This window comes from Stegodyphus dumicola, chromosome 3, assembly GCF_044657685.1.
Source record: "Stegodyphus dumicola isolate Sdum_Otavi_A_Nest chromosome 3, ASM4465768v1".
In the NCBI taxonomy this organism is placed as follows: Eukaryota; Metazoa; Arthropoda; class Arachnida; order Araneae; family Eresidae; genus Stegodyphus; species Stegodyphus dumicola.
In genome coordinates this window covers 16,535,179-16,561,508 of record NC_140770.1, presented here as the reverse complement: position 1 = coordinate 16,561,508, position 26,330 = coordinate 16,535,179, and the positions used below count along the sequence as shown (strand labels likewise).

The 26,330-nt window shown below is 31.6% G+C and overlaps 1 protein-coding gene across 1 annotated transcript in view; it reads right to left on the bottom strand.

The window, feature by feature from the left end:
* beag (IC cytokine homolog beag) overlaps positions 1-26,182 on the bottom strand; it is a 56,491-nt gene extending 30,309 nt beyond the window's left edge. The window contains exons 1-10 of the mRNA XM_035365083.2: positions 25,971-26,182; positions 19,339-19,408; positions 19,002-19,112; positions 15,703-15,789; positions 15,427-15,496; positions 12,972-13,069; positions 10,659-10,773; positions 8,377-8,444; positions 781-824; positions 520-683 (exon numbers count right to left, since the gene is read on the bottom strand). Of these exons, the coding sequence (XP_035220974.1) occupies positions 520-683; positions 781-824; positions 8,377-8,444; positions 10,659-10,773; positions 12,972-13,069; positions 15,427-15,496; positions 15,703-15,789; positions 19,002-19,112; positions 19,339-19,408; positions 25,971-25,989 (846 nt within the window). The 5' untranslated portion in view covers positions 25,990-26,182. The remainder of the gene's footprint in view (positions 1-519; positions 684-780; positions 825-8,376; positions 8,445-10,658; positions 10,774-12,971; positions 13,070-15,426; positions 15,497-15,702; positions 15,790-19,001; positions 19,113-19,338; positions 19,409-25,970) is intronic.
* Positions 26,183-26,330: the final 148 nt, after the last annotated feature.

The following is a 26,330-nucleotide window of genomic DNA, read 5'->3' as shown; positions in this document are numbered from 1 at the left end:
CTGGCACGAAGTCTATGGCATTTGCTTAAATTAGAGTCTTTACCTTTATACTATACTTTATGCATTTTACACATATCTGTATTTTATGTACTGTCAACTGTTATAGAACTGTGATACAAAGATAATATTTAGTATGTTCTACAATAATTTTAAATTATTTTCTTGAAGAATATGCATATCCTCCATAAGTATTTGATATACATGCATAATACATTAAATTTCAGTAGATGCTACTCAAACTTCCCATTAAAGCATACTGCAGTAGCAGGGGGAAGGAGGAAAAAATTTCTTGTACCATTTAATCCCCGTATATAAAAAATTAAAAATTCCAATTCAAATTTCTGATATTAAAATACATTTAGTTCAATATAATCTACACTAGTGAAATATAAGAAAATGCAAGGAAATAAGTTAAAGGTTTGCATCACATTATGACTACCACCATTCAAAATTATGAATACAAAACATAGAAAATTCAAATTTAGCTATGAATTAATAAGTTTATTAATTGCTTATTACCTCAAAACTTGGACAATCTGCTTTACTTCTCAATAAAGTAGTAGGAATGTCACTTTCTGCATATTCATCTTCTAAATCTATAATATAAGCCATTCTATTTGGCAGAAATAATTCACTTTTTTCTGGATATCTGTGCTTAAAAACTTGACGGTAAATATTTTTGCCTTAAAAAGAATAATGAAATCTTATTACAAAACAGACAGAGAGTTGGAATAGTTAAAAAGACATAAACACATTACACTACTTTCATGCTTTACGTACCTAACTTGGTTCTGAACTGAATTTCTTCCTCTTCTCCTTTATCTCTGAAAAATAAATAACAATTTGGCATGGAGAGAATGGTATATGAAAGATAAATACATAGCAAATACAATCATTAACATAAAACTGAACAAGGTTATTAACAATGGTATACATACCTGGGATATTTTTGAAAATTTCAGCTACTAGTACAATACATTTAACGTTTTAAGTAAAAAAATTTACTTAATGACACAAAACTGAAACTTGCAAATGCTTTCACAAAAATAACTTATTTTTAAACAAGAGAAATATACAGCTTTAATATATTCAAAGCTAGTTAATATGGAACTTTTAAAGTTGATTAAAAAATGATACAGTAAGAGGGGTGACTCTTACTGTATCATTTTTTAATCAACAGTATTAAAAAATTAAGGCAGTGTTAAAAAATTACATTGATATTTAGATCTTCCTTAATAACTTTAGAATTTAATCATGATAATTTAATTTTTTCCATCATTTTTTAATCTAGATAATTTAATTTTTCATCCTTCTTTAAACTACAGAATTATTTTTTTTAAATCTAGAATTTAATTTTTTCATTTACTTTTCATGCTGTTTCATAATAGCTATCATCTATTATTTTCATGTAGAATTAGAAAAATCGTAAACCCCCAAATCCTTTTTTAATTCCAAAATTTGGAGCACCAAACTTTATTTCTAAAGATAAATAATAACATTTCAGTCAAAAATTAAAAATAAATAAATAAAAGAATAATCTTAAGATGTAATTATCACTCTAAAAGGAAAAATAAATTACATTCTATATAAAAAAAAAGTTTTAGCAAAACCATTTGATTATATTTTTGTCAAAAAAAAAAAAAAAGTCTTCTCGTTGTTAAAATATTAACCCTTTCGCTGCGGAACTTTTTTTTAATCAAAATAGATTCAAACATTGCATACTTTCTTCCCCAGTATAGAATTGGATCATAAATAAATATTGTCAAAAAACTAAATTGAAGACTAATCATACAAAAACAAAATTTTGAAAATTAATCTTGGCTAAATTATAATTTACTTTATGAAATAAATGCATATATACTAATAAAAATATGCAAAATACTTGCAAAACATTTATTAGAAATGAAATTTAGTATTCATTTCTAATAAATGTAAACTTCAAAACAAGGCTCGAAGCAAAATTTTACCCCACAATCTTTGCACCAAATTTGTGTTCCTTTGCGAACTTTTTTTTTTTTTTTTTGCAAGTTTCAGTTTTTTTTTTAGCAACACACAGTTACTGTCTACTGAGGCTCTTTCTTGATGGGATTTTGGTGTATATGGCTACCAAAATGTCATGCATTTAGTTTTATGGGATTGAGAGTTGAACTGCAGACATCTTTGAGCTTTAAAAAGAGTGTGCAAAATATGTTTATGTATTTTGCAGAAATACGGACAATTAATACCACCTGTTAACCCAGACCGGAATAAACAATTAAACATCACAGAAAAGCCGAAATGAAACCATGAACAGGAAAACTGCGTGTTGCATAATTAAACAGACGGAAAAAATGCATCCCCGTAGAAATCGCGAGTAGCAGAAGTTTTGCTACTTTTACTTGCCAGTGGAAATCGCGGGATATGCAGTGAGAGGGTTAATGTGAAGATCAAACTGATATATAACCAAAGTTTCCCTGCTTTAGTATGTGTAGTAAAAACAAACTACATTATACACATGATTGGAAGAAATATTTTGGAAGTTTGAAAGTGAAATAGTAAATACACTGACATATTCCCCAGGATTATTATAATTAAAATATTCCTGCTATGCAATAAGTTTTTAAGGCTCACAATGAAGAAAAATTAGCATAATGCACACTACAAAAATTCAATCACCGTTAATTACAGGAAATTTATTTACAAATTCTACTACTACATGGTGCTTTGTGACAGGCTATTTGAATAGTGCCACCACAATTACGTAATGTTCTCTCTAACGCAATCATCAGTTACTATTTGAAGGTCAGTATATTCTCAATTTTTCACAGCAAAATTAACATATTAATGCAGCAACCAATAAATAAAATATAATGTTGTGCTTAAACTAAACAGAATTTATATCTTCAGTAATACCTCAATTAACAAAAAATGTTCTGCAAAAATGTATAATGTAATGTAATATACGAATGTACTGCAACCCTTCTGGCCGATAAGAATCGGCCTCATGGTTAACACAGCACACCCAACCAAAAAATTCTTCTTTAAAACATAAAGCTTTAATGACTGCAATATCTAAGATGTCTGAAAAGGAAGAGCTGATGATTTATTTGCCTGCTAAATGCTTCTTAACAGCTACCGAATACAAAGATAGTTGTAAAGCAGTAAACCATCTTGAACGAGTATGATATCTTGAAGCCACTTATTTCATTATAGATGTCTTATGCCAGAATTTGCCACCATTTTACAACATTACTTCCCATTGATAGGCATAAGAACTTACCTTATGCCTATCAATGGGAATAAATAAAATAAATGTGGCCCAAAGATCATAGCTGACAAAAATCTCACTGTCAGCACTGTCAGAGGGGATTCTTTACTTAATTTAAGAACTTTCTGTTGCATGTACATGACACTCAGTTCTCATTTATTATCATTTAACTATGTACTATGTAAAACTGAGCTTCATTTCATAGGATATTACATAATCAAATGATATTGTTGTGAGAGTACAGGTTTGTACCAGCCACCGAGATATTCTTAGTATTTTCTGCTTCTTGACATTACTGGAGGGCGATATGAGGATGGAATTATGGTTACAGCCAATCACAGTGGCCAATTACATTTATTCAGTTATAATACACTGGTTATCATAAATTAAGGAAAAATCACAAAAATCATGATTACTGAAAAAGTTACATATAGAATTTAATGAAGCTTACCCACAATATACAACACATAGTAAAGTATCAAATAACATAAAAAGAAATTATCAGACAAATATGGTAGTATAGAAATTAGCACATGTATAAAATGAACAAATCGAAGGTGTCAGTTTGCTATAGGAAAAGTACCTTCAATATGGAATATAATCGACTCTAGAAGCAATACAGCACATACAGCGATGTGTGATGCTTTTAATTACTCGGTCTATCAGTTCTATAGGAAGCGAGAGCCATCGCTCTTGCAAAGCAGTTGCAAGCGCGAAGAGTGTCTGAAGAGGCGGATTGAGAGCAGCTAGACGTCTCCCTAAAGCATCCCAAATATGCTCGATAGGATTCAAGTCGGGGAACAAGCTGACCACTCCATGCGCATAATTGTTTCCTGTTGAAGATAATCATCTACGATGCGAGCCCTGTGTGGTCTTGAGTTGTCGTCCTGTAACAGGAAAGCATCACCTATTGCCCCAGCATATGGGTGCACATAAACATCAAGGATGTCATCTCTAGAAACCTGAACATTCACGGTTCCCCTTGGAAAGACATGGAGGTCTGTGCATTCACCCAAAGAGATGCCACCTTAAACACAGACACTGCCCCTTCCGTATGCATCTCTTTCACGAATGTTTGACGGATGATAACGGGTTCTAGGTTCTCTCCATATCAAATAACGCCTACTATTGCTTTCTAGATTAAACCTGGACTCATCCGTAAAGAGAATCGCATTCCATTGATCAGGCGTCCAGCAGACATGTTGTCGTGCCCACTGAAAACGGTCCCTCCTATGGCGTGACGTGAGCGGCACACAGACGGCTGGTCGTCTCGCATACAGACCACCTTTGTAAAGCCTTCTACGCACAGTTGATGTTGACACAAACCTTCCGGTGGCTGCAGCAAGGGAGGATCTAAGAAGAGTCGGAGTAGCGGTTCTGTTCCGGCGTGCACATAATATCAAATATCGGTGATCGGCACTCGTCGTAGCAGTTGGCCGTCCTTGGCTGAACCTCCTAGATGCCGAATCTGTGGTTTGAAATTGCCTCCAAAGTCTAAGAACCACAGAAGGACTCACATTTAGCCATCTGGCCACTTCTGTTTGACTTTGTCCTGCCTCTAGTCTCCCAATGGCTCTCGATCGCAGTTCTGCAGACAAATGATGCCTGGGGGTCATTGTTACGAATTGGCTATCTCAGATTTCTGATGCTGCTGTCATAGTGAAATACGTGGGCTTTCTCTCAAACATGGACTTTTATCCTCCTTGCAGATGACGTATTCCGAAAGCAGTGCCACTAATTTGCATATCACAGTTTTACTCAGCTACTCTTACTTGGCAACATATTCAAATCTTACACGGTTTGGCTTATTTTTGAGGGAGTTATCGCTATTTTTGTGATTTTTCCTTCATTTATGATAACCAGTGTACTTATTACGGTGATACTGGGATCGGACCAAAATTTTGACTGTTGTCAGCTTGGCGATATCTTACTAAATTATCGAGATACCTATTTACTCAATGTTAAATGGGTTTTCTTACTCTCTACATATTACTTTCTATTCTATATTCTTACTTTTCTACCATAGCTTTCTCTTAAAATTTGTTTCAGAATACATTACACAGAAAAATACAACAATTTCACATATAATTGCACTACATTTGCAATAATATTTGCCATTTGCCCTAAAACAAAGTTCAGAATTTTATATCAATATCTGCATTACCACGCCTTTAGCTACTGCAGCACCAAAATCCTATATGGAAATCGTGCACGAAAGATACCTAGCTTCACAACGGAAGATTGAGTACATGCAAAAGACAAAAGCTAACACAGTTGCAATATTACTTAACAGAGAAGTAAAGTCAGAATTATACTGCTGTAATGTTTCTTTGTAGAACATCAGTCTACTTCAAGTCTTTTTGGGGGATGTAAATTTTAAATTTGTAAAAATTTTGACTTAAAGGCCCGTGATGGTTTTTGGCTCAAATTATAATTACACTTACTCTTAGGCATAACCAAGAAGTCATTGAGCCACCATCTAGCAAGACATTGACACAGCAGAAGATGATTTCTTAATAGTTGGTACTATGGAAAATATTACAGGCCATTTAAAGCCCCTTATTATTGTTGCATTATAGTTAATGATGTCCACTATTTCTTCAAAACTACGGTTCTGATACTCGCACAAAAATTATGTGCACTCTTAATTTAGATAAAAGTTTTCAGTAGTAGTTATTTTAAAATCACACTGCAAGGCTGAGTTGTGCATGTAGCCTGGCATATTTACCATAATATATTGCATCTTATTCTCAGAGATACACAATTTTTTCCCTTTACAGTTTGGTCAAACTGCCCAAACTGGGAAAGCATACATTAACATAGCTTCAAAGCAGAAATATATATGATAAAATGTTCACCAGTCAAACAACTGATGATTGCTGACACATTTTTTTCTTTACACAATGCTCAAGTGATATGGCACTGAATATTTAGCTATGATTCTAGGATGACTTCCAGATGCCAGAATATTGAACAGCATTAACATTAATATTGAAGCTTATATTCAGATTTCTGTTAAGAGAATGTTTTTGCATTTTGGGGCATTTAAGCTAATTTTCTAGAGCTTGCACTAATATTTAATATTACAAAGTTTTGTGTGTGTGTGTGTCAAATTTGAGTACATACATGAACTTATGTTATAAACAGACTTTAAACTTTTGTAATTTTACACTAATTAGATTATTATAATAGCATGCATGGACATAATTTTACTTGAAATGTGTTCATAGAAGACAGAACAATGTATATATTGCAGACCAGTCAAAGAATATAGTTATTCCTCAATATACACTGCTGGTCATCAAAATTGCAACACCATGAAGTAATGCAAATACAAAAAAGATATTTATTGCACGTAAATAATATGGCGTGAAGACAAATTGATTAAATTTGTAAGCATTTTGAAGGTTTACAGGGGTGCGAAATTAGTAGAAACAGCTGCCACCTCTGGCAGCTAAAACAGCCTTTATCCCATTAGGCATAAAATCAAACTGGGATTGGATGACAGAAATGGGCAACTAACTCATTCCATGCTGCTTCAAGTCTATGCCACACTTCGTCAACCCTATTAGCTGGTAAGGGGTGCCGGGCTAGTTTCTCAGCGACCCATGACCAGATGTTTTCAATGGGTGACAGATCTGGAGACTGTGCAGGCCAGGGCAGCGATTGAATACCCTGAGTATCTAGGAAGGTCAGAACACAATGTGCAACATGTGGTGTTGCATTATCTTCTTGGGACATGGTGTTTGGGAGCGTTGAAGATAAGGCACAACCATTGAATGTAACACGTCAGAAATGTACCCATCTGTGTTCAAATTACTGTTGATCCTAACTAGAGATGTGCATGTCATATACCCAATCACTGCCCAAACCATCACAAAAGGTGCGGGACCCCTATGCCGATATGGAATGCAAGCAGGCGACGTGCGGTCTCCTCGGGCACTCCACACACGTATACGGCCATCGAAATATGAACGTAGAACCAAGACTCGTTTGAAAAGGTGACATCGTGCCACTCTTGTACCCCGCTTTGTCATCTGCCACATCAGAGTCGCAGTCTCTCTCTATGCTGCATTGTCAAGGGAAGCTGAAGTAATGGTCACCCTACTAATAGTCCATGCTGCTGCAAACGTCGACGCACCTTATGAGCTTATACTGGGCGTGCTGCAAGCATGCGCATTTCCAGACTAATGCTCCGCGATGTGGTCGTACGGTTTTGCAGGGTTGACCTCACAATATGTCTGTCTTCTCTGGTGTTAGTCATGAGAGGGCGTTGAAACCCTGCATGCCGTTCAGTATGACCCTCAAAAATCCATTGATTCCATATTGGTTATGACAGTGGTTGGATGTCGAGCAGTGCGACCGGCTATATCACGGAACGATAATCTACACTTTCGATTGGTAACGATCCAGCCCCTATTGAATTTTAGAACTTCCTGGTAAGCATTTCGTCTCCTTATTCGAAGCATAACACAATATTCTGAGCAAACTCCAACCTTACAAAGCACTTTCCAAATGAGAAATCCACTACACAATTTTTTTTTCCTGCAGTGCCACAGATGTCGTTCCTCCCTCCCGTGTCATCTAAATGCTCTGAAATACTAATTATTTTTGCATATGCCAACCTCTTCTTCCTTTCATGTGATTTTGACGTTCGTCAGATCATTCTTCCCTGGTGTTGCAATTTTAATGGCCAGCAGTGTAAAACACAAAATAATAAGATACTGAAAATTTAAAACTGCATTGAGATCTAATGTTTTTTTTTTTTTTTTGTTTTGTTTTACCAATTTAAAAATCACGATGTTTCTTTATTTTATTTATATATGAATGTGCTGTTATTTATGTATGAAATTTTGGCTTTTCAAAATTACACTAACAAAAATTAATAATTTAGCTTCCTTAAAATGTAAAATAAAGCAGACAAATATATGACTATCATATCATTATCATCAATTTTTAAATATTTGCAATCATTCAAGAGTTGCGCATCTCTGATAGAAAACATTAAAATCAATCAAAACCACCACTTACACTCTTTGAATTTCCTTGAAAAAATATCACTCAAGGTAAATAAAAGAAAAGAAAACGGACATAATAAGCAGAATAAGTACTTTTACGTATCAGCTTACTTATGTTTTGCTAGCATATTTTCCATCTCTTCTTCCTCTTTTTCTTTGTAATTGATTTCACTCCGTACCTAAACATAATATAAATTTTTTATATATTATATAATATAATTAATACTAGAACTTAAGTAAATTAATATAGCAAAATGATAAAATATACATGTTTCAAAAACTATAGCAAAGCACTTCATTAAAAATTGTTTTTCTTTTTTATCCACTTTAATGATGCTTAGAAAGGAATATAAATTTTAAAATGCACAAAAGACCTAAATCTATCAACAACCACCAGATGAACACAAAGCTCACTTGTTTCCAAGACCTTTTATGATGGCATTTATATATGAGACATATGAAAAGAAGGGTGAAAAAGAAAGCACTTTCAAGTCTTTTACTTTCATGTTACCTATACATTTTAAAGAAAATAATATAAATTAAATATATATATTCAGATGTTGGCACTTTTATACAAGAACAGTGCTGTCATTTATGTATGATTTAATACTTTATTTCACACAAAAAAACATTTATAATGGTTTTCCTGACATTAAGAAAACATTAATAACAACATTTCTCCCTACAGCCTTAAGCCTGTTTTGACTATTTTTGAGAATACTTAAATCCTGAAAATATAGTTCATTCAGCCCTCTTCACTTCTCTTAGTACTTTCTTTTCCTTATCACTTTCTTTTCATGTCTCTTGGCTAAACTGAACTCATTACTCCAAATTAAGTTAAATATACATTTTTCTTTTCAAGAAAAGAAAAAAAAAAAGTGTTGTAGGGGGCTTATTTTAATTTTCCTAATAGTTATTTTTATTTTTGAACAAACCTTTTGTTTACTCTCTTGGTTACTCTCTACAGTTATCTACCAAAATGAGTTTTCAGGATTTTATGTAAATGAGGTAGGAACCAGTAATTAAGTTGAAATCTTGGTTACTTCAGTAGAAGAGCTTAGAAGTTTCTAGTAGAGCATGTTCTGCCTTTTGGCCACATCATTGCTTTAAATCTAATTATTGTGACTTTTCAGCTGTATTTTTACAAGTCTGCTATAGTATTAGCCGGTAGTCTTTAATAAGGGCTGACTCTCTTAGTTATTTCTGTGCAGCTTTTGCTGATTTTAGTTTACTTAGTATTAAATTAGTTTTTTTATTTTCTATCTTAAGTTAAAGCCCAAGTGGAGGCTTACTGTAAGCCTGAGAAGGGGCCATCTGTGATTCATCTTGAGATGGAATAAAAAGGACAAATTTAACCTTTCTTTAAACTTGTCATTAAAGTATTAAAAATCTGCATTTATTCATTATACAGTTCTTAAGTATTCTAGCTTTCAAGGACTATTAAATTAGCTAGAATATTACAGTGTGTGTGCAAAGAATTACAATATGAAAGGCACAGATAAGTACTAAGGAATAACTTAAAGATCTATAACCTAAAAAATAAATATATAAAACTTGACAAAAATAGGGCAGGTTAAAGTAAAAATGAATAAGAAATACTGTAACATTATTTTATTTATTTATTATAACTGTTTATTATTATAACTGTCTACTGTAACATTATTTTATTTATTTTACATAACTAAAGCATTATCAGCGTCAGAAATTACACAATAATCAGGAAAGATTTTGACCATTACTTACTATACAAATGTTACTTATAATATCTCTTCCCTGATTTTAGCATATTTGTGTATTTCATGCTTTTTTAATAATTCATTCTTTTGATTTTAGCATATTTATTTGTGTATTTCATGCTTTTTTAATAATTTATTTTTTTGAAAACTGATAAGAGAAAACTCAGCATACCCTCCCTTTTGAGGTGAAGTTTAAATGAAGAACACAGCACATTAAAATGAAGGCATGAAGATATGCACTATTATATTGTATTTCTCAAAAAAGTTATGCAATAAGTTCAGTATCTCCCCCCGTCACCCTTACATATGGACGTTTCTATCTGTGTGTACAATTTATGTTGCTACCACAAACTAAAAATTCTAATTTTATATCTTGAAAAAGCTAGGAGAAGAAATATGCAAGTAAATATGGTATATTGCCAAATAAAAAATACACACACACACACACAAACAAACAAACCAAAAAAAAAAAAAAAAAAAAAGGTTTTTCTAGAAAATAAATTTAGAATTTCATTAAAGAAAATAAGAGAGTAAAACATTTTACATAACAAAATAATAACTATAAAGACATTGTATAATTGGAAGAAAATGAATAGGCTATGCACGGAGTTAATTTTATAAAAGAAGATATTTACTGCAAGGGGGAAATATATATACCTTTTGCAGAAGAGCATAATCAAGACCTTTCACCAAGTGAGTATGTTCCATGTCACCACCCAAAAATTTAGACTCTTGGATCATTTGTCGTCGACGTTCAGCTGCATCCATGCCACTTAATAATAATTAAAAAAATATATAATTCTAAATTTCATTGCATTTTAAATCAGCATTGTAATATTCTGTCTTACAAACATTTGTTATGATTAAAAAATTTGTACCACATGTAAGATGTCTGATCCGAATATAGCTTTCTCATCCAGGCATTATATATAATATTACCTGAAAATTGACAGACAATATAAATATTTAACCTTTCGCTACAGGATTATTCAATTCTTTTTTGTTCATCTGGTTTCTTTCTTTTTTAAATATTTGTTTTGGTGTATTTACTCGGTGCCAAATGTTGCTAATTTGGTTTGGCTTCTAGCCTTTCAATACAAGATTTTATAATCAATTTTTTACACAAGCAAGTTTTTTTATTTATTCAGTCTTTCTTTCTTTTTAAATTGTGATGGATTTCCATGTTTGGAATATTTCACAGTCAACATTTGGAATTTGGAATATTCCACAGTAAATTATTCTTATGATTGCATTGATCAAAACACCAAATGTCACACTCAATATAGAGTGCTCGTGGGATAGTTCAACATGATAAAATAAATGCCAAAGAGGCACTGCCAACCAACAGTTAAGAGTCAACTAACTGAATTCATGTGGCGTCATATGCAATCCAAAGAAGAAATATTCTTTATTATACTAAATGCCATATTTAATTTTATTCTTGCTGTCTAGTATTTATATGGTTCTTTTTTTAATGCAACATTTATTAATTATTTGCTTATTTTGCATACTTTATTGTTTACTTAAGAAACGATAAATATTTTTTCCTTATTTATTCTTTCATATGCCTTCTTTCCTGGAAGAGGGTACTGCTAACAGAAGTCAAGAGGAGAAAAAAAAATATATAAGCAAAAATTTTACAAAATGGTGAGAAAAACTTAGGAAAAAAATAAATAAATAAAAAATCTGGGGACGGGACATTAGCAATGATCCAAAGGCATAGGGAAAAAAAGGGGGGGGAAGCAAAATGTGCAAATGCCGTTTTGAAAATATGTGATATGGCTTCAACAAAAAAGTAACAAACAAGCTTAATGATTTTTGACTACATACTACCAAATACTACAAATGACAATACAGAATTACATATAAATGAAATTATTAACTTCTTGATTAATTTTACAGAAATAAAGATCTTGATGCTGATAAAATTATAACTCTTAGCAGCAAATAAGAACACAAAACGAAAATGTTGCTATAAAATGATAAAGATCATTATACACATAATTAAATTTCCTTGAACAATAACCAAGTATATTCAGTCTTATGGATATGTACAGCTATGTGTTTTAAATATAAGAACACCTGATTTTGAAATGTGATTCATAAGTAACAATAAATATAACATTTAAAATGAGGATGCAATTTTATTGCTTAGTGAATTTAGATGATTTTTTTCTGAAATTTCACACACATCATATTTTTGGCTCATGCTGAATAAATTCACAAATTTCAGTTTTTGCATCTCTACTCTTATTAAAATTGTTCCATTATCATTCATATTTATTTCAACAGAATTTAAGCAAGAAACTATTACTAAAACCATGTATTCTTACGTCTTCCAATAGCATTTATGTAAAAAAAAAAAAAAAAAAAAAAGAGTTATCTCCAAAAATCTAAGCCAGAGCTTTCAATTTTGAATAACTTTTAATTTTTCAGATTTACGAATATGACAAAAGTAAATTTCATAAGCTACATAAAACTGCCTTTTACTGGCTATGAGTACTGGCTCAGAAATTTGATGCCAAATGACAATTTTAAAAATCTGGTACTTAATAAATAAAATTTGATTTTTTTTTATATATATATGGAAAAAAAAAATACAGTGTCTGCAAAAAAGATGGAACCTGATTTTAAACCACTACATTACACTTTATTGTAGATCAATCTTCTTAGTTTTATACCAGAAACTTAAATCTACTTAGAGCAACATTTAAAACATTAGCATTCTGATAGCTTTATAAATATTAGCAAGAGTGCAAATATTCCACAATAAATATTGTGGAATAAATGAACCAGAAAATGTACTAGTGATTTTAGTGCTAGGCATTTTACTAAAATACACAACTATCATAATTTCGTAAAGCCAGCTCGGAGTACAATTTTTTTATCAGAATCAATTAAAAAAGGGAAGAATTAAAAACTTAGCTTATTAGCCTTTTTTTTTAGTGAATTTTCAACAGCAATACTTACGATTTAGCATCAGGAGCAACAGCACGGTAACCAGCTGCTGAAGTAATTGGATCTTCATTTTGGTAATCTGGATTTGCACCATCTCTTCTTTCCTTTGCCTACATATAATAAATAAATAACCAAGCAAAAACCTTAGAATAAAGCATATTAAGCTTGTATTTTATTTAAAGTAACTAAAATGATATTTGATGCACATTTTATACTATAAGGTTGAATGGATGATACGTAGGCTATTCAGAAAGTAATGAATGTTTTGGAATTAAAAAGAAACTAAGTACAAGAAAAACAAAAATATTATATACATCAGAAAGACCAACTAAAATTCTACTTTTGTACTCAGCCACCAAACAAACTGAGGCACTTATCATAGCGATGCACAAGCTTTGAAATTCCTTCGTCACAGAATTCTGCCGCCTGCGATTCTCAGCCACTCAGTGACACGCACCCACAGCTCCTTGTCGTCGTCAAATCGCTGTGTTTCTACCAGTTCTTCATTCTTGAAAACAAGTGAAAATCACTAGGTAATGGCTTAAGGAGTTCTTGAGTACGGTTTTACATGTGAGGTCAGGCATTGTCGTTCATAAACAAAATTTGGACATCAACTTTTCTCAGCGCTTGTTTTGAACTGCTCTCCTAAGGTTGCGCAAAGTTTGACAATACTGCTCAGAGTTTATTGTGGCACCACATTAGAGAAAATCAATCAGAAGCACACCTTGCCTATCCCCAAACACAGTTGCCATAATCTTCTTTGGTGACAAGGTTTGCAAACATTTTCTTGGTCTTTTGAGAGAACTTGTGTGCCCCCATTGCATGGACTGTAATTTTGTCTCGCAATTCACGTGTCTCACCCATGTCTCGTCACCAGTTACAATTAGTTCCAGTAATGAATCACCCTGCCTGCCGTACGCCTCCAGAAATGTCAAAGATGCCCCCATTCGCTGACCTTTATGGTGGTCTGTAAGCAATTTCAGCACCCATCTTGCACAAAATTTGTGGTAGCCTAGCTTTTGTGTGACAATTTCATACAACAAAGTCTGTGAAACTTGTGGAAAACTATGCGAAAGCTCCGCTATTGTGAAACTTCGGTTTTCATGAATCTTTTCATCAACTTTAGCTACCAGTTCGTCAGTCACAATGCTAGCACGTCCACTCTTCTCGTCATCGTGAACATTAGTTCAGCCATTTTTAAACTGAATGCACCATTTCCGGATTGAACTTTCATTCATTACATTGTTTCCGAATACTTCACACACTTGCCGATAAATTTCCATAGGTTTTAGGTATTTTGCCAACAAAAACCGTATCGCAGACTGCACCTCACAACTGGCGGGATTTTCAATTGCAGCGCACGTTTCAAATTTGAATATCGAAAAAACGGGGAGCGTGGAAATGTTCCCGTTGTGATGGCTGGATGCCGAGCGCACAGACACCAAAATATATGTGATCGGCATGCGCCTAGCGACCTCAGATGGAAACGTTCCTTACTTTCTGAACAGCCCTCGTATTTTATGTTCAAAGATGAATATCATTTCAATAATGCCCCATCATTAAATCGCAAACAGAAAACTATTGCAATAAATTTTAAATGTGTCAATCTACAGTAACAGTGATTTAGCGTTGTCACTTCAAAAAGATTTTAAACATGGATTACTTAATTTCTTTAACTAAAAGAACCAGACCTAATTTATTAAATACTCAGATTAAACAACAGTTCTAGTTCTATATAATATATAAAAAAAAAGTATCTTGCTAGTTTGCTTTTAACAACTATCTTGCTAATTTGATTTTCAAAATATTAATTTTATTTATTCAAATTTCTGCTATATGCTTTAACAATATTCCAGATTTTATGAAATTTAGGCATCCCATTTCTCTAATTTCCTCTGGATGAATCCAAAAAGCATTATAGAAAATTAAAACAAATTACATAATAACACTTTAATCACATAAGAAAATTTTACTCATAAAGAGAAAATTCTTAACATTATTCCATTAAATCAAGAATTTAACTGAATAGCTAAAGCTTGTACAAAACACAGACAGACATTTTAATGAGTTTCTCTTCAAAATAACTACTGCAAAATTTAAGACAATATTTGGATCTGAACAGATCTTAAATATATTTCTAGATTATTAAGATCAGGAATCAAGTACCTTGTCAATTAAAAGTAACTTTAGCAGTTTAGGCTCAATTTAAATTATTTTCATAAAATTTAGAATTTACAGCAGTATATTTTTAAAATGCTCTTTAAAAAAAAAAAAAAAAAAAAAAAAAAAACCTCATTTACCCCAAAAAAAAAAACACTTTAGAAATTGTTACTTTTTAAAGCCAAAATTTACTTTTCTCTAAAAAATAAAATGTATGATTATTTTTTTAATTAAAACTCAAAATAAAATATGCATAAGTTTATCCTTTATTCCTCACAAACTAAATCACATTAATTTAGATATTTACCCGATCTCTGTATTTTTGAGCTAGTTCAGCTAACTTATCTTCCTGTTGTCGATTTAAAGTGGCATAGTATCTGAAATAGCAAGAAAATTATATAAAATAAATAGCAATTAATAAAAGCAGCTATAAAAATATATATTACTTCAGATTTTAAACTTATACATTATGGTAATTAAAATAATTTTTATGTTGTAAAATAAATATACAAGATGTTTATGTAGTTAATACATTTTACCATACAATTATTATGCAAGATATCAAGAAAGAATATATTTATACTTCTTCTTTCTTTTCCTTTTTTCAGCTCTGTCATCTGAGGTATCTCCACCTTCATCATCTGAGTCACTATCTTGTTGTCTTTTGGTACTTAAAAAAAAAAAAATAAATAAATAAATATATAAATAAAAGATAATAAAATAGTCACATACATGAAAATGGAAATTATTCCTTGTTAAAAAAATTTAAATATATAGTTGGAGTCATAGTTTAGAAATTACACAAACATATACAGTACAAAGTCCAAGATCCGGACTCGTCGGGATTCCCGCGATTTCGGATATTAGATCATCAGTTTAAATCTAGTAAGATGGCATGTAGAAATTATAAAATTAATTTATGAAATAATGAAACATTTATGATCAAAATCTTAAATACTTCAAAAATTAAAAAAAAAAAAAAACTTAGTATTTATTTATTTACTTATTAAGCATTTCTTTCAGTTTAAGTTGTTTAAGTTGCTTTGTTTTTTGTGCTAATACTTTCTCTTTAATTTTTCAAACAGATATAATTTCTTGTTCAGTTACATTGCTGAATTCCTGTAATTGCCGTGTCGAGAATTCCGACTAACTTGTGACTCGAAATTTTTTCATTTTCAGTAAACACTCTGTCACTTTCTTTACTATCAGTAGTGTTATTTTCTGGATCTAGAACCATACTACAGATTTTGCCATCCATCGATTGATGATTGAGGAGCATTGCCATCACAATGAAAAACTTCTTTTATACCATCTTCATTTATCACTGCTTTTCCACATTTCTTTACAAAATCCTTCAATTCGAAAATTTCACCTTTGGTTTGCGATATCCGAAAACCTTTAAAATTCACAGCTATGATCATAAAATTTAGTTATCGTTCACTACTAATCACTGTGAACCACGTCTAGTAGAAATAGAGTACAAAGTCCGTAATCCGGACTGGTCAGGACTTCGGAGATTCCGGATTATAGATAATCAATTTAAATCTGGTAAGATGGCATGCAGAAAATATACAATTAAAAATATGAAACCGTAATTTATGAAATAAAGAACAATTATGATCTAAAGGGTATCAAAATTTACAAAAAAAAAAAAAAAAAAAAAAAAAAAAAAAAGCTTAATATTTATTTGGTTATTTTATTAAACATTTCTTTCAATGTAAGTTGTTAAAGTTGCTTCGTTTTTAGTGCTAAATGCGCATGCGCAAACATTAAACACGCATGCGTAACATTAAATGCGCACGCGTAACATTAAACGCGCATGCATAAACGCATTATGTGCATGTGTAAAACATACAAAAAAAGTTTGTTGCTTTGAGGTCCGGATTATAGACCATTCCGGATAATAGGCATCTGGATTACAGACTTCGTACTGTACCATGTATTTTCCTTCTAGAGGCCTGGAACACTGCGGGGGGGTCAAAATACCCTATATTAAAACAATGCTATATATAAATCTTATACATATCCTAAGTCGCGCTTTCGAGACATGAAAAACACAAGTTGAATTTTGTCAATTAGCCCAGCAGAATAGGATATATAGAACTGACCTTCCCCCTCTTTCTTTTGTGCAATGTACAATACTTACATATTAGTTTAGATTTAGCTTTTGAATGTAAAAGTTGGCTCTTAAACTTAGAATTTAAAATCTCAACAAGTAAGTTTAGACCTTTGTATTCAATTATTTAAATTCAATTCTTGTGGGGAAGAAGTAGGGCTTTATTTAATTTAATTAACACTTAATTTTATTTTGGAAGCAACCTTTTCTATAGCTTCTGTTTTCAACCAACGTATTTTTGCCAGAATGAGATTTCAGTTTCATGCATTATGCAAAGCAGGATAGAAAGCTTCTATTTAAGTTGGTGTTCGAGTTACTTCAGACATAGCGTGTTTTTCCTTTCAACCAGGTTGTTCCTCTGCTACCTAAGCTTGCTATTTCCCGACTGTGCATATTAATTGCCAATTAAGTCTACATCAGTGGTAGTGCCAAAGCTAACTACATGTTAAAATGTCTCTGTGCAGCGTCGGCTGATTATTCAATTTAGTTTTAGTTCTAATTTTACATTTCTATTTTGAGTTGTAACCAAAAGTATTGGCATGGACCCGGAAGTACCAGGAGTGCCAACCGTAAACACTTTTCTTGAGTTAAATAAAATGGTCTTTCCACTCTTCCCATGTGATTTCACTGATACAACTGAACGTAGCAAATAGTCGTTTCACGGTTCAAGTAAATATCTAGCCAGCAAAGTAACTTTAATTTACCTATAATTTTAAAACTGACATTATGTTTGTGATTAATGAATTGGCAACAGCAATTCAATTGCTTAATAAACTGAAAAATGTCGGAGGGAAAATACTTGGATCTACCTGTTTACTCAGCTACTTGTGACTTTACAGTTATTCATAACACAATAAAAAGAGTCTTAGAAGTAGATGAAGAATATTAAATAAAGTTGATAAAGTACTTTATATAATTTTAGTGTTGCCTTTCATGCAGTTTGCTGCATCACTTAAAAAATTTAACCAAAGAAATGCCAATGAATTGGTGACTTAGTTAAAACTAACAGAATATGCAGTCTTTTTTTAGACAATCCTCTATCGCTACATAGCAGAAACAAAGCATATTTTACTCAGAAAAGCAAGAGTGCTAGTGGAGGGGAAAATCTTGCAACTGCTTGCAAATGAATTTGTATGTATAGAAATTGGGAGAATGGTGAAACAGACTATCAGCACCAAAAATCCACTTTCGTTCTAGAAAGCTCTTGCCCTATTTTTCAACTGGAAGCTGAAGGTGAATTAACATTCCATTCACCTCATCTGATGAGGCTATTTAAGTTAGATGACCTTGACTTAATCCCTTTCTTGACTTGTATTCAGAAACATAGTAAATTCCAAATAAATCTTATAAATTAAGTTCCCTCTGTGAATGCAACCCTGAAAACCAAAATCTTTAACCAAAAAGTCAAATTCAAGCAAAATACAAAATAAATAAATAAATAAATAAAAAATAATCCAAAATAAAATGAAAATGTATCAAACCTTTCAAAAGCAAAATATATATATAAAATATAATAAAATACTATGGGTTGCCAGGAGTTAATCTTAAGTTGTTATGTAACATAGAAGGATCTTGAAATTGGGAAAACAGATGAACTTAAGAAGAGAACATAAAATCTAGAACAGTTAATTTTGAGGTTGCCAATTATTTCTTAACACAGCCATAGTATTTTATTATATCTTACATATATATATACATATGAAAACAATCCATTCAGTACTTTTGAGAACATTTCAGTTTTTTTTTTAAATAGGAAATACTCATACGGAGGATGAAACTGAACTTCTTCTGCAACTGCAGGTGCTGGTGTATGAGGCGGAGCTCGGGGTGTCATTAAGAGCTTCCGAAAATCTTCATTTGTCATGGGATGGTGACTTCTGAAAAATGTAAAACTCAGATGTATATTTTAAACTAATAACAGAGCAATATGAAGTAAATTAATGAATATGATAAACAAATATAAATAAATATTCAATTAAATATTTCTATTTGATTACAGTAAACTAAAGCTGTTTTAACAAAATTATATAAATAAATAAGATAGGGCTAAAGTGAGAATTATAGAATTGTTTAAGCATTTAATAAAATTTAACAGATACTCACGAATGTTCTTCATTTCGAGCATTCAAATCAGTAGGAGGTAAAGGATTAGAAAATGGTTCATGTTCTCGATCTGTAATAAAAGCATCAAAGAGTTATTTTGTCTTTTTAAGTAAAGCTTTAAGCAACAACATTCATACACATATACAATAAGAACTAAATATTTTTATATGGTTAAATTCACATTAATTATATTACTCATGTGTTTATTAGTACATTGATCCAAGAATGTTCTTTATGATAAAATTTTTAAGAACACAATATTAGAACTTTCCTGATATATTTGGACTGTTAATAAAAAATCGAAAAGTATATTAATTACGAAGCATCACTGAGAATATAATAGGAAATTCGGTTGCCTACCAACATTCAAGTTATTTAATTATGGCAATGCTAACTAAGATTATACCTCTATCGCTACATAGCAGCTGCTTATACGGATTAGCTGCTTATATTATTATTATTATTATTAGCTGCTTATATTATATTGATTAGCTGCTTATACGGAAAGATGTTTTCATGGAAGGATTTTTGAAGAGAAACTGCCCAATGTTTGTTTTCGCACATGAAAACCATGAAAACCTTACAAAGGAAGCCTGTTCGACCACTGAGAATGAAGACCAATATTTCATGGTTTTAACTAATGCAGGCCTATCTCTTTTACACATAACTTCATGACAACATATGCTTAACTATATGCACAGATTCCAATCAGGATGTTGGGGTTTTAATTTCTGAATTTAATAGTTAAAAATATCTTGCTACTTTGCATACCACCTATTTTCTTCTTGCGTACTACCGGTTCAAAACCCCTGCAATAGAATCATGTGGACTGAGAGAGCGATAAATTAATCAAAATGTTTTAAAGTTTTATAGAATAAGGGGCCAGTTGTTAACAACTAAGGTTAGTCTATATTTTAGGGTGCCCCTTGGATTATCACCAAGTTGTTGCATTTATCCCCAAATTGTTGTTTCATTTATGGTAACTGAGTAGTTGAATGTTATGGAAACCCTATTATGACGTGATTGTGGTGAATTTGACTGATGGGAAAATATTTGTAAGGTCGTAAGGTCTTATTTCTGCATTGGATGTCAGTTAGGAAATATGTTGCTTATTTTGTGCTGTACACCGTAAAATGGCTGTATGTGATGAGATTAATCTGAAGAGGGGAAAAAAGCATTAATTAACTGGTGTGTAAATGAAGGTTTACTTAGTAGTCATTATAAATGTCCTGTTTGTATGAAGGAAATACATATGGTTGAATGTAAAGATAATTTAGATGGCTCTGAAATGGTTTGTCGTAAGAAAGGTTCATGCAAGAAATGCCGCCGACAGTCTGGCACTATGGAGGACATTTTTTACTCTTACTTTTGTGAACTTATGTGTGAATTGGTTCAGATTATTTTAGAGAAGTTTTGGATGCTGTTAAGGAATTTTGTGTGTCACAGACTGAAGTCACAAAAATTTATAAATATGGTAAGCCGATATTTCCTTTTTGTAGTATGTATATGCGATAACATGTACAGTCAAAAGTCGTTAATTCGGACACCCATAATCCGGACCTCAAAGCTACAAACTTTCTGCGCATGCGTTGGTTTGACACATGCGCGTAAGACTTTTATGGCTGCGAATATGCGTGTGCGCATGATACACGTTTAATACATAACAGACGGTATAAGCTAAGCTAAAATGATCTAATTCAATTAATGTTGCAGATTGCATTGTTCCTTAATCTTTGAATTGGATTGGGCTTATTATTTTTTGCAGATTGTTAGAGCAATTTTATAAAAGTAAGCTTGAACTTTCGATTATGTCAAATAGAATTTGCAATATATATTTACTAAAATGTAAAGGATCTACAAAGCGAAAGTATGTTTCTATTAAAACTAGTCTTTTAAACAAAGGCATATCCTTCGTTTCTCTAACCATTCCGAAATCTGTTTATCAATTTCCCGCTGCTCTGCGACGGGGAAGGGGAGGACACTGAGGCGCGCAATGAATTGGAAGTTGATCTGTCAGCACTATCCTTATCTTCAGGGAAGATGTTTTTATTTTATTTGGCTTATAATTCTAATGGCTTATAATTTTATTTGGCTTATAATTTACTAAATGTAGTATTTCATCTCCATGTACTCCATCTTTGATATGATTTAAAGCAAATTCCTCATCATTATGATTCACTTCCGATAGTGAAGAAAGTGAAAACATTTCGATTGACAAATTAGTCGGTATTTTTGACACAGCAATTATAGGACTTGAACAGCGGAACTTTGTAACTGAACAAGAAATTATGTCTGTTTATAGAATTAAAGAGAAAGTAAATCACATAAAACGAAGCAACTTAAACAACTTACATTGAAAGAAATGTTTAATAAAGTAAACAAATAAATGGTTGATCTTTACAATATGGTAACTGGTAGTTTGGCAACATTTTGGAGGCGATAAAGGTTACTACCTGGGACTTTGGTAATAATGTGAGCAGTACTCAGCTCCGATTACGCATTATTTTGTGTGGGGGGGAAATGAGAGATCATGGGATACGTCATGTGATATTAATGGACGAATTACGGTTCTTTAATCGGAAAAGGGGGGAATTTGGACAAGTATCTGTGGATGTATATTATTTTGTATTAAGCTTCATTGTGTGTTGTGTGAAGTAGGGTTGAATAATTTTGGGATTGTATGGCGCTGTCTAAAGTGAATTGTAGATGTGATAAAGAGATTTTTTTTTTTATCAAATTCTATCAAATTCGGAAAAAAAATCGTTCAGTAATTTTATTGAATCCATAATAAAAGTGTATCCACCATGTAAGGAAGAATCGGAAGAAGATTAGGTTAGTTAGACTTTGTTAAGAATGTGAGTAGTATTCAGTTCTGATTACGCATTATTTTGTGTGAGGGAAATGAGAGATCATGGGATATGTTATGTGATATTAATGGACGAATTACTGTTCTTTAATCGGGAAAAAATCTGGCAATTTTGTATTTGGCTTTATTCTGTGTTGTGTGAAATAGTGTTTGTGAATTTTTGGATCCCATGGCCGTAACTAAAGTGAATTCGAAATGGGTATTTAGTGGTATTGAAAAGGATAGTAATAAATGTTTTTTAAGGTTGTGCGAGAGAGAAATAAAGATGTTTTATTATGTTATTTATTTTACCTGGTATCTTGCTTTGAAAGATAAGTATGATTTTAAAGATTCTGAAACAGAAGTAAGAAAAGTGTATCCGCCACGTAATCAAGATTCTGAAGAAGATTAGGTAAGTTAGTATTTTTAATTATTTAAGGATATTATTTTTATGCATTGTTGTAAATGTAAGGTGGAAAGGGATCTAGTATTATTGGGAAAATTGTTATTAGCAATGATTTAGTTTAAAGTAATTAGGATTGTAAGGTAATTTTTATTAATTTAATGTATGTGCTCATTTATATTTTAAGTAGTGTTTTTGAATTTAATTATATTTTAATAAAATGATAGTTATTTTGTGAATTTTATGTTTGTAGGAATTTGGTATACGTTTAAGTTGAAATAAACGTGCATGGAAATAATTTAAATATTTGATATTAAGTATTTGTAATGCTTGAGGTATGAATTCGTTGGTGACGTGTATAATGTAATAGATGATTTAGAGGTAAAAGTTTTTGGATATTCTATTTATTTTATATGTGGAAATGTTGATATTTGTAAAGGGTAAATACTTTTTCGCGATCATGTAATTTCATATATGTTCTTTTTACCGGGTTTAAAGATTGAGAAAATTGTCATGTATTTTCGTGAAATTTTTTTAATTTATGAGAAAAAAGCAGTATATAGTGAAGAGTGTGCGCAATGCCATTTTTGTGCAATTCTGGGATGTTTTTTTAAGTAAAAATAAGTCGACGTGTACATGGTTTAGTGATATTTTAATGAAATGATAGTTATTTTGTGAATTTTATGCTTGTAGGAATTTGTTATACGTTTAAGTTGAAATAAACGTGCATGGAAATAATTTAAATATTTGATAAGTATTTGTAATGCTTGCGGTATGAATTCGTTGGTGACGTGTATAATGTAATAGATGATTTAGAAGTAAAAGTTTTTGGATATTCTATTTATTTTATATGTGGAAATGTTCATATTCGTAAAGGGTAAATACTTTTTCGCGATCAGGTAATTTCATATATGTTCTTTTTACCGGGTTTAAAGATTGAGAAAATTGTCATGTATTTTCGTGAAATTTTTGTAATTTATGAGAAAAAAGCAGTGTACATGGATATAGTGAAGAGTGTGGGCAATGCCATTTTTGTGCAATTCTGGGATGTTTTTTTAAGTAAAAATAAGTCGGCGTGTACATGGTTTATGTGTATGTGTTATTTTGAAAAATGCGTAAGGAGAATGGTATTGTGCAGTTTTTCCTAATTTTGCAGTGAATATTTGTCATGATTAAGCAGTTTTGTTTGATAAAATTTCTAGCATAAGTGTAATTCGGCTAGTAGATTGTTGGAAGAAGTGTTCAGGAGATAAAAAGAAAAGAAACATGTCTTTACTTCGTGAAGACAAAATGGCGGCGGGGAAAAAAAAAATAGAGGGTTGCTGTAGGAGAGTTGGTCGCCAAATTTTCGCCAAAAAATCGCCAAGTTACCATAACGTAAAGATCAACCAAATAAATATTAAGCTTTTTTTTTTCTGTAAATTTTGATACCCTTTAGATCATAATTGTTCTTTATTTCATAAATTGCGGTTTCATATTTTTAATTTTATAATTTCTGCATGCCATCTTACCGGATTTAAACTGATGATCTATAATCCGGAAAAATCAATAATCCGGAATCGCCGAAGTCCCGACGAGTCCGGATTAACGACTTTTGACTGTATTTTCTTTTATTATGTTATTTCATTGTGTGATTTAAAATGCAGTTTATTGAGCTTCAATTGGCTACAAATTTTGTTCAATTTTGGTGATGAGTAACTTTGTTTTAACATTATATGACGTCATCATTCTCCTGATTTTTTTAAAGTGAAAATGTATTAATGTGTACATGGAAAAAGTCAAGGGAGTGCACAATGCCGAGTTTGTGCGATTCTCTCATAGAAGGATGTATACATGGACACAAAGTTTGTGCTATTCTTTGATTTGCTATTTTGTTTTGTGTAGCAAGCATCTTGAAATTGTGCCCTGCTGGCCAATTGCTAAGGGGCACCTGAAATATATTTTTACCACAATTAATACTATTTTACTACATAGTATTCTAATGGAAGTTCTAGCACAATATAGGCCACAGAAAAAATATAACATATCTTTAAAAATTATTGAGAGTTAAAAAAAAAAAATAATTGCAAAATTGAGAAATGACTAGTGACTCAGCAGAAAAATATATTGTGATGATAGATTGTCTCTCGCATTCATTTAACTCCACGCAGCTTGTGTAGGCGAGAGGAACAAAATGTCCATAGCAAATGGACCTTGCTGCTCCAATTAATGCAGTACTTCTTCCACAACCAATAAATCTTCGCTGAGAATTAGCTTTTTAACTTTCATACTGAATTCTATCTATATATTCATTTTTATCCTTGTTCTCTTGCACTAGTGTAAACATGTCACCTAAGAGTGTACAGTTTTCCTCCTGCCCTGTCTAGCCTTCAACATCACCATCAATAACCGTTTTTAAAATGTTCATTATTTCACAATTTTCTCAAATCTCCTTTTTTTTTTTTCAACTCAGTTTCTGAATGGTCCAGCAATTTCCTATAGGAACAAATAAGGTTTATATGCTCACTTTCATTTCACAATTTAGATATCCACTTACTACGTGTCCAACACATCCTTTTATTTATTTTAAGTTTATTAATCATATCACATCCTTCCTCCATGACTAAGACATGAGATGAAAGAAGTTTGCATCTGTATTTCTTCTACAATACTTCCATATCCATTGGTTGATATACCGAAGTCACATCAGGAGGGAAAACATTGCTCTTGCGCCTTCGTAACATGACTGTTTCGCATCAAGATAAGATGAAGCATTGTCAAGAAAGACAATTGCTTTCCTAATTTTTTATTTTAGAAGCTTATCTAACAAAAGGAATAAACTGCTGAGAAAACCAGTCTTTAAAATGGCTACATTCATCGATGCATTCGACTAATTCCTAAACCAAACAGGCTGATCATAGAATACTGTAACAAACCTTTGAAGAGAGCATTCATATGCATAAATATGTCCTTTAATTTGAATAATACAATTAAGTTCCAAGCTATATAATGATAAAGAAGAATAAAAACCGAATATAACAATTACACTGTAAATCGGAAAAGCACTGCACATAAAATCCGCAGGAGACATAAAAATAAACAACACTGAAAAAGATTCGAAAATTTAAAAAAAAAAAAAATCGCGTAAGCATTTGCAAGGTTCACAAATTCTTCACACTTTTACGTACATACCTAATCAATTAAATAACACATTATCATAACAAGATTTACTTAAAACAAAAAATATGCAGCCTGTATACATTTTATCATGTATACATGGACAGCAGAAACATGTATTTTTGTGTCAAGGCAATACACACTTGTTTAACCATCAATTGCATTCAGTCTGACAGAATATTTTTACAAGAATTATGCATTCGAAGATTATTATACAAATTTACTAACCTGCGATTCGTTCAGGCATTTTGTAAGCGATATGTTTAGGTTTTCAACAATAATGACAAAACTCAGAAAACTTCTTTCACAGAAGTATTGCCACCAATCTCAGAAAATGTTTTCCAAATAGCATATATAATATATATTTAAAATCAAAACAAACATATTTTGCTCATTTTATTTTGCGATTTGATCTTCCATTTTGATTCTTTTCATTTCAGTTTTATATACGCATATCTCTCTCTCTCTTTATATATATCATAAGAAAGAAAACAGACAATGTAGGCCTTACGGGAGGAAATTCAAGTCACTTTTGTAGAATCTTAACTTAAATGCTTTATAGTTTATTAAATAATTAAAATCACAAAA